Raw genomic sequence first — 9,780 nt, forward strand, 5'->3', positions numbered from 1 at the left:
GTTTCCCAAAAGCATCATCCCACACAGAAACTGTATAGTTCACTAAGGCCATCGTGCAAACACGGTTTTCGTTATAAGCACTAAGTGAAAACACAATAAAGATGGAAAATGTTCTTCTTGTTTTTGGGAACTTGTGGAAGTCTAAACAGGCTTTTAATTGTCATAAGAGAGGGAAAAATGCCATTCCAGAGCTGCAGAGCATAACTACACATCTGCTTCCCCATCTTGGGAAAACAGGAAATCACAACACTCCACCCCATCCCAGCAACACACCACCATCTCCTCAATCTCCCTGATCTACCACAGAGCAGACAGGAAGATGTTCCCACTCTGAAGCTGCTGTCTTATTGCAGACTTCAACTTACAGGCTATATGTCAATCCCTAGAAACCACCCTTCGGAGCAGACGAGAGCTGAAATTACAACACAAGTAGGCTATCAACTCGTTTCATCCAGTGTGTAGTCGGCCTCTGTGAGCCTCTGTGGTATCGGGGCCAGACACAAGAGTGAAATGAAACCATTGCCAAGGGCGTGTGAGCTGTGGAACTTAGCAGCACATGATTTAACAAATATGTTGGCATTTAAGGTCGTATCGCTCTCTTCTTCTCTTTTTTTTGCGTTTATCTAGCAGAAGCATCAGACGGGTTTCAGTTTCAGGGAGTACACTCTAGGGACACGAGTGCAGAGTGCATCTTGCAGTACAACTTTAGAAAACACAAGCAAGTGAAGAAACTTTGTCACTTCTCGAACAGTCTGTCACATTTAGAAATGAAGCTAACAGCTTTTCTAGCAGCTCTAGAGGGCTGTGCTCATGCTAACGCACAAGGACTTCAGTAGATGAGAGTATTTTTGAAACAAAAACCTTTACCAAAATTTCCAACACACTACAAACTGCTATATTACAGCGTAATCCAAAAAAACCCCAAAAAACACAAGGTTTTCTTTTTAACAATACTCTGTTAGGAATCGTCATCAATGTTCGGCTCTAGTGCTGGCAGGGATTTTCTGTTGGGGGGGGGGGGGGGGGGGGGGGGGGAGGTAAGAAAAGGGTCAACTTTTTATCCAAAATGATGAAATGATTCAGCAGAAAATTCATAAAATAATGAACAATTACAGCCAAAACAAAGGATATAGTGAAAAAAATACAGCAGTCAGTGGTCTTCAACAATGATAGCAGACCATCACCTCCATATCATATCCAAGTGCATAAAAAAGGATGCAAGCAGTGTTGTTCATTTGAGTTACCAACACTGAACACTTCCCATTACACCTTTCTGAATTAATTAGGCCAACAAGCCCTTCAGGAATACTGTGGGTAATACTGGTAATATGCCCTGGATTCCTGCTTCCTCAGCAGAAGAAGCAGACAGGCTGTGAGACCCAAACCACATTCCACATCTGGATGCTATGAGCGAAAAACCTACCGACCAACTTCCCTCCCAATTCTTTAAAACCACATAGTCGCAGATACATATTAGGGATAAATGAGTGATAAATAAACCTGGACATGAATGCTCGTTGTATAAAAACTAGATAGACTGCAATAACAGACAGAAAAAAAGAATCCACAATAAAAGAAAATGCAAAATAAAAATAAATGCAGATTACAGAATACTAACGCAGGCTATGCCAAATAATACATTGTAATCAGGCTTTAAGCTATATCTACAAGAATCAGGCACTAATATGCAAGGCCACCAGAAGACATCCAAGAACATTTTTTGCAACGCAAAGTTTGCCACATTCTTGCCACCACTGCGTTCCAGTGTTTCAGTCTGAAAAGTAGCCGAAATGTGACGCTCGAGTCTGCCAGCTTTCCAAGGTTTATGTACAACAACTACCATTAAATATCTAAGTACCGAGTAAGAAAGAAGCAAATGAGAAGAAAATTAGGCAACAGAGCTAAGACTTTCAGGACGGGGGACTCAATGGGAAACTTAAGCAATCGGGCATGTATAACTTTTCCCTATCATCTTTCAATAAACTGTATTTCCCTCCTGAATGACTACTTAACTCACCAGTGATGCTCTGCAAGTAACAAAGAGGTATTCACTACAGATTAACTCACATTATCTAACCCCTTAAATTACCTTAGTTTAATCACATCACTACTCATTACCTTCATCATAAAAAAAATTAAAATCAGGGGATTGTTCATCGACTTACGTAGAGTCTAATAAACTTAAGAGATTTCTCATGATTCCAAATGTAATTTGGTCATCAAGGAAAAGCAAGAATGTTTGCATTTTTAATTTTAAAGTAGTGATTACACTTCAATCTTGACAAAAAGCAAGCATTAGCTATAAATACAAACTCCAAAGGTACCCCTCACTGCCACTGTTAGTAACCACTATACTGATGATATTATACAATATGCCACACTATGGCACAATGCTAATACTAGAGAGGAGCTAACCTGGCATCACTTTAAAATAACTTTACATTAGCATGCTAGCTATTTGACTAGCTAGAAATACACGAAAAGGCAGCAATGTTAGCTGACCTAGATCTGGAAGCAAGTCAAACTCATCTAGCAATTGTGGCCTGCTACAAAATATTAGCAAACAAAACAGCAGTCATCCTCTATGTGCGCCTCCTCTCCTTTACTTTCTGGCTTTGTTGAATACAACCAGATGGTCTGATGAGATTTTTGTGATGTAGACACACACTGCCTCTCCATCACTCAGGAACATATCCCTCGAACGACCAGTGGACTCCTGCATACTCGGCTATCTGTATAATCTATACAGATTATTGTCTGAAAAATCTCCATGGAAAATTTTCCCAGAAAGCCATGCTACATTTATATTATCTAGGGTGACTTAACAGGTCACACTGTTATATAACTTTTAATGTCCATTAGACTAGATTTTCTCCAGCTTGTAGCTACTGAAAGTCTGTTGGCTCTTAGCAGAGGATTTTTCTGGATCTACATCTCTCTCTCTCACACACAGAAATAAACACACCATCTTCCTGCCTCACTCAGCAAATAGATGTTCAGCTCTCAGGCCTGAAACAACATCACAGATTTTCTTCCTACACATACACAACAGGGCAGGGAACTGTGACAGAGAGCCGATACAAAGAAGAAGTTGTAAAGCACCAAATCTAAATATATAATCTTAGCACAACAAGAAGCACTGAACCAGTAAAGAATCACTGGCAGGCAGCAAACAATAAATAAATAAATAACTGAATAAAAGAGCTGACATTTATACTCTTGGGAAGAAACTTGATTATAAAGGAAACCTGAATATGGCAAATCTGATAATCAGCAAAAGCCTGGCAAAATGAATTTTCTGTTAACAACATGGGTTCCCTGGTATGCATGCTGCACTGGCAGGGCCTTTGTAGCTTCTTCCTGACAGACCCAGTAGGGGAATTCACCGAACGCCCACCTTTCCAGTAATCTGCTCTACACCAGTAATGCAAAATGCAAATATGCTGTGGTCACTCTTTTGAAGGAAGATCCACTTCTATCTTTGTTTCTTGAAAAGAATTACTGAAGGAGGAACATATTTGATATGTTTTCTTTTACTTCTTTCATTGCTAACTATGAATATAAACTGTGTTTTTAATACTCTTACATACTTGTGTAAAGCTTCTCTGTTACTACAAAAAGTTACCAAACCTAGAGTGCTTATTGATTGAAATTGCCTCAGTTTTCACTGTAGGCAACTTTCACAATAGATTCATGATTTATCATTTTGCAGTCTTACAATGAGTCAAAACTCCAATATTTTCAGTGCCATGCATATTCAAACTAAAATAAAAGGTGAAAATCTCATTTAAACCAGTTACTAGATATATTTGATGTATTTAAAAAAATTCATTACCATTGATTTTGTCATGAATTAGGAACAAGTCAAGGTACTAAACACCGTTTTAGCACCAACTTAGTCATTTTGTACCCTTCAACAAATTTGATACCTTTTTGAATATTTGAGCAATTAATATTGAAACTCTACTACCAGTAAACACTTGATTTTGATAGCTTTTCTTAATTTGTTAAGCTAGCAATAGATAACTAGCTTAAGCTAACATTAGCTACATGATAAGGTTGAAAACATTGTCACTATGGGACTTTTTGTTTTAGCTGACTTGTTTAAAGAAATTAAACCAATACATGCACTTGATGACACATACATACAAGACAAACTGGCAGCATCCTCATTGGTTTCATACAAAAATATGGTATAACACTTTTATTAAAGCATTAAGCTAGCCAGTCCTGGAGAAACAGAAGCTAGCAAGTAACGCAACCTTTCTGACCTACAGACACAATAATGTAGCTAAATTGTTTAATGACATATTCCTTGAAGTAACAATTGTGCTACTCAGTTAAACGTATCGGAGGTTGCAACTCATGTTAAAGATAAACACTTGGTTAAATTCATTACCAACACTTTTCCTCTCGCATTCTTGGGTTTTAAAAAGGCAAGTAAGACTCCATCTAAGTCAAAAGGCTCAGCTCAAAGCGAAGTCCTGTGTTAATGTTGAATTACAAGTTGTTTATCGATTCATTTTTAACAGAATCACAAGGCAAGTCAAATGAGCAGAGTTAACTCATGCAGTCCAATATAAATGCGTCCAAATTTAAAGCTCATTCCTCATTTCCACTCACTGACTGGAACATGCTGATTCAGAAGTACACTGTATGGAAAATGATGAATCCTGCAGACAATAAAAGTCAGAAAATAGGGTGGCTGGGGGGGTAGAAATATACAGTGTGATGCTTCAAACTCTTCCAAAGGGCTAACTATTAAAATCTGTAAAGTTACAGATGCACACCTTGCTTCTTAACCTCTGCTAAAATAATTACAAGGCTGTTGTCACTGCATTATTCTGTGTTTTCCCATTAAATTGCATGGCAGTCTAAAAGGAAAGGTCACTTTTAATCTCGTTTCATGGTTGTTGAGTGAGTTGAAAAGCTACCGGTTCTCTTTCTAACCTTATGTAAGCCGTCTATCAGTCGTACTTTCATCATGTTTTTATTATCAGATTTTACTGCCATCATTTATGTTTCCCTCTAGATTTGATCACCATCCAAAAAAAACTCAACTAACACAAACAGCACACTTGAGGAAACCAATTTTGCATTGTGTATGTCAAACTAGACTTCTCGTCTTTCTCATGTTCATTTTCCTTAAAAATATTTAAATATTGTCACCTTAATGATCGTATATGTATTCAAACCATGTATACAATGAATGGAAAGTTACATAAAATGATCAACCTGATGACAAAATGTTCTCCAAAGCAGAAGATCACAGTAATGATGGAGAGGGGTACGTTAAGTGTCAAGCATCAACTGTCAACTCAAACTGAATATTAATAAACTGAGCTGTTTTGTCCCATTATCACTGTAACACTTTATTTTCTGGTTTCGACAAACAGTTCAGTTCAATTTGGTTTTGAACTTTAGGGTTGCATTCGGAAGGGCATTCGGCATAAGCTCTGCCAAATCAAGCATGCGGAGCGTCCCGCTGTGGTGACCCCTTGTGAAGAGGGAGCTGCCAAAAGTAGCTACTACATTTAACAGGGTTCTATCAAAACACAATCTACTGAAGTTGTTCATTAGTTATGATCACTAGCGTGTACAGCACTGTACATCTAAAAAAAAAGAAAAGAAAACGAAAAACATGTCAACAATAACACAGTTTGACTTGAAGAAAAATAGTATTTTTGTACCAACAAGGTGATTCCCAACGAGCTATTAGCCGAAAACTTTGTATATCTCAGCATGGTGTGCAATTTGAAACAGAAACTAGACAAGTGGAGGCGAAAAGAAAAAGTAGTAAGCCTAAAAAACAAAAGAAAAACCATCTTGAACAGTATTTGAAAACAATATTCTTCAGTTGGTCCATCTACTGTTAGAGGAATTCCAGTGTACACAAGAACTGAGCTTAAAAGCAGTGGCAAGAGGTCCTAGAGAGTGACGAATCTTAATATTAGTACATTAATATGTATAAGGGAGTTAGGAGAGAGACACATCAGTGAGCATCTACAGCAATCTGTAAAACACGGTGGAGGCTTAGTCATGGTTTGAAGCTGCATCTCAGTCAGTGGTGTCGGAGAACTTGTAAAAACTGATGTAAATATGAACACGCAAAGTAATGTCAGATTTTAATGCACCATGCAATATCGGTTTTGAATGCAGCTGATTGGCTACTGCTTCATTTTTAAGCATGGAATTGATTCCAAGCATATGGACAACACAGTAAAAGCATACCTTGATAGAAAAACACACAATGGACACTGTCAGTCATGGATTGGCCTCCAGTGTGGGATCATCTTGACAGAATGAAACAAAAGGCAGCTAAAATCTAAAGAAGAGCTTTGGAAGACCTTCCAGAAGCCTGGTGAACTTCCTAAAGAAAGCTGCCTAAGTGAACTCAGACTATGTTGAAGAATTAAAGTAAGTAAGTCATACCAAATATTGACTATCAAGCTTTTTAGAATTGTACAAACTGTGCTTTTGATTTATATACTGTATTTCCATGCATGTTTGCACATTTCAAAATGCACCTATTTCATAAAACATAACAGGCAGTTCAAGACTTTTGCACAGTACTGTGAATCTCTTATTAGCTTATCTGTACTTCGCTAGCTTCCATATTTGTTAGACAAAGCTCTTATGAGAGTTTTTGTTTGAATCAAACTTTAAAAACTGGTGCACTTGAGAAATACAACAGGTTCTGCAGAAAACACATTAACATGCAGCAAACAAATACTACTTTTCTCAGAATGAGAATAGCCATTATCCTACAAAATGAAAAGCCAATACACTCAGGGGGGTTTGTTGTAATAACCTCACAAGGCCTAATACGACCAGAGGCTTATAGTAGTAGCTAGTAGTTGGAAGTATCTTTTTAAAATGAGCAAACTTTTCTATTTGTTCTAAGTTCCTGTTTGAACATTTCCCATGATTTAATGCAAGAGTAGTCAGAACATACAGGATCTGATTGTGTAGCAAAACTCAGAGAACAGGGAGCGAGCAGATGCTGAATACCTTCAGCCCACAGGTAGCCTTTCTTGTCTTTAAATTATACACGCATTGGCTGGGTATAGTGTTTTGGTGTTGGAAGAATAAGAAGAAATGTCTAATTATAAGCTTTTTTATGTATCAAAGTCAACTATTGTAAATCGTCGTGTTCAAATGTTTGTTTTGGGGGGTCTTTTGCAAACCTTCTAGCATATATTTTCTCTTCAGTAGCAAAGACGAGAATTGAAGCTGGAAGCTTTGAAAGCTGCTGGTGTTGCTAATAACCAGTGAACATTCACTGAATCCCACGTGAAGACACTGAATGTACCACAGCACCAAACTGCTGACACATCATCATCATCACAGGCTGGCTCTAACCTTCAATTGACCAGCTCCAACAGGGCCGACTGGAGGAGACTTGCTCCCCTTTCGTCTCAAATTCATGGCTCTGTTTGACTGAAAGCACACTTAGGTCAGGTGGCAGTCACTTAAAAGATTTTTAAAAAAACTGCTTCATGTGGCATTTTGTTAGCCAACACGACAAAACATAACATCTTTTAGTGTGGTGTCAGCATGATGGGGCAAGATCATGTACCAGTTCTGAGTAGCACTTATTGCTACTGTCAGATATAACAACTGGACTTACTTTTTTATTGACCCTGGTTTGGTGGATGAAAAGTAGAAGGGAAGCTCGTCAAGTTTTGGAGCAGTGGTACGAACACGCAAGCAGTAGGAAAACCTTTAGGTATCCAAAACCTTCCTGTAAATGTCAGATCTTTTGCTAAAAGTGCCTTTGAACCATCAGTGCAAAACCCACCTTTTTATCTAACAGCTAACTGCTTATGTGCCATTATTACTCAACCTACAAATGTCACACATTTCGATATTCTCTGAAGGTGTTGAAAGGTGTTATCAACAAAAAAAGAAAAGAAAAGCTCCTGTTTGCACCATTAGAGAGATGCACAAAAAAAAAAGATTTCTGTTACCATGAAAAAGAAACGGAAAGATTCCTCCAAAGATTTATCACCAAACTTCCTGCTGTAGTGGGCGGGGCTTGTGTGAAACAGCATGTTATTGCTAAAAATACCTTGAAGCTTTATTGGGATCATGTAACTGTTGGTTAATCCCTGGATTTGGGACAAGCATTAATCCAGCTCTACTCTATGCCTCAGCTATGGGGAAACAACAGTTGTTGTTGTTGGTGGGGTTTTTTCTTTTCTAAAGAACCGACCGCAAGCAGCTGATGATGTAAACATTGTGGAGGATGTGAGGTTTGCAGAAGTTGTAGGGGAGCCTTGAGCCTCAGTGGGGAGTGCGCTGATGGTTGCTAAGAGTTAGTTTGGTCTGTCTGTGGGAGGAGGGAGGGTGTGTCTGCAGGGCCCTGATGCAGCACCAGAGATTTGACAGCTGTGTTTGTATCTAACAACAAACTGTGTGGCGAGTTAAACGGGACAAAAAGCGGACTGGACAAGAAAAACACCCTTGACGGGTTCAAGGGATATGGGAAATTAGATAAAACAAAAACACGTGAAAGCATATCCACGCAGCTTTTTTGCCACACTGTAGCAGGTTCTCGTACTAAAAACACACACACAACTATTACAAGCGGAGACAGTTGGACTTACTCGTTTTTCACGCATCTACTTTCGAGAAAGACTTTATCCAGAGGGATCACAGCCTGTCCGAGGAACACGTCCAGCCCAATGAGCGCCCTGTGCATCACCGTCAGGATTAGCTCGCAGCTCCCAGCCGGGTATCCGCTCTGCCCGCCGCTCTCCAGCACACCGGGCTGCAGCTCGAACGAGCACTCCTCCTTCCACTCCGGCTCGGTCGTCTTCTCCGCCACGCCGGTCGAGTACTTCTCCTTCCCGAGCTGGATGATGGTGTACACATCGCTGGTGCCGTGCTTGCCCTTGCCCCGTAAGCCCCTGCCTCTCAGAACCGTCACCTGGACGTGTGTCGGTACCCATTTCTGGTCCTCCGGTACGTTTAGCGAGGACATGTCCGTCCCCCCACCTCCTCCCTCCAGACAGACAGAACGACAAACCGACCGGCTGCGCACACACCGAGAGAGAGAGAGCGAAGGGAGGTGGTGGTGTCCGCCGCTTCCTCCCGGTTCTGGTTGTGCACAGTCACATCAGCTCCGGGGTCGTCGGCGGGCGGTGCCGCATTATGGCCGTCTGGCGTCTCTACAAAGTTGCCGTGGTTGCCGGTTGTTTCGTGCCCGGCTGCTCCTGCGATTCTTCAGTCTGCTCTGCGGCAGCAGCAGCGTCCGTCCCTGCCTCTCTCCCCCTGCCGCACGGGCCTGTCTGCGGCCAGCGACGTCACGCCTCTCTATCCTCCTTCTTCTAATGCAGGACGAGGAAGTTCAGCGCCGACTCGACACATGGCTGCATGCACGGAGAAATCACACACACACACTTGCCTGGGCTGTAACGTAGGGCCCGATGTATCCCCTGGGTGAAAGCTATTATTCAAGCATCACATCAACAACACTCCGCCCTTAACCTGTTTGTCTGAGTTACAAGCTGCACAACTACAAAGCCAGACGAAGTTTCCGTGACAGCGTGTGCCAACATAACTCCACCACAGCACACCAGAGTTATTAGAGTTTCCTATTTTTTTGTTATTATTATTTTGAGCTCAATTTAACTTTTTTGTTTTTAATTCAGTTTAGTCTTTTAGTTTTTTGTTAGTTTCACTTTAATTTTAGCATTTTAATTTTAGTGTTGTGTGAAATCTTGGCTTTGCTCTGATACCAAGTAAATACAGGGCCAGTATTACTGATTCCAATTA

At 40.4% G+C, this 9,780-nt stretch overlaps 1 protein-coding gene across 1 annotated transcript in view; it reads right to left on the reverse strand.

Annotated features, from left to right (window-relative positions):
• Positions 1–9,370, reverse strand: part of rab11fip5a (RAB11 family interacting protein 5a (class I)) — a 32,084-nt gene extending 22,714 nt beyond the window's left edge. The window contains exon 1 of the mRNA XM_085440811.1: positions 8,610–9,370. Coding sequence (XP_085296937.1) covers positions 8,610–8,986 — 377 coding nt within the window. The 5' untranslated portion in view covers positions 8,987–9,370. The remainder of the gene's footprint in view (positions 1–8,609) is intronic.
• Between the last annotated feature and the right edge of the window lie 410 nt (positions 9,371–9,780).

The sequence above is a fragment of the Copadichromis virginalis genome, linkage group LG19 (assembly GCF_057382275.1).
Source record: "Copadichromis virginalis isolate Kocher_CV1m ecotype Utaka linkage group LG19, C_Virginalis_male_GT1.1, whole genome shotgun sequence".
Taxonomy (NCBI): Eukaryota; Metazoa; Chordata; class Actinopteri; order Cichliformes; family Cichlidae; genus Copadichromis; species Copadichromis virginalis.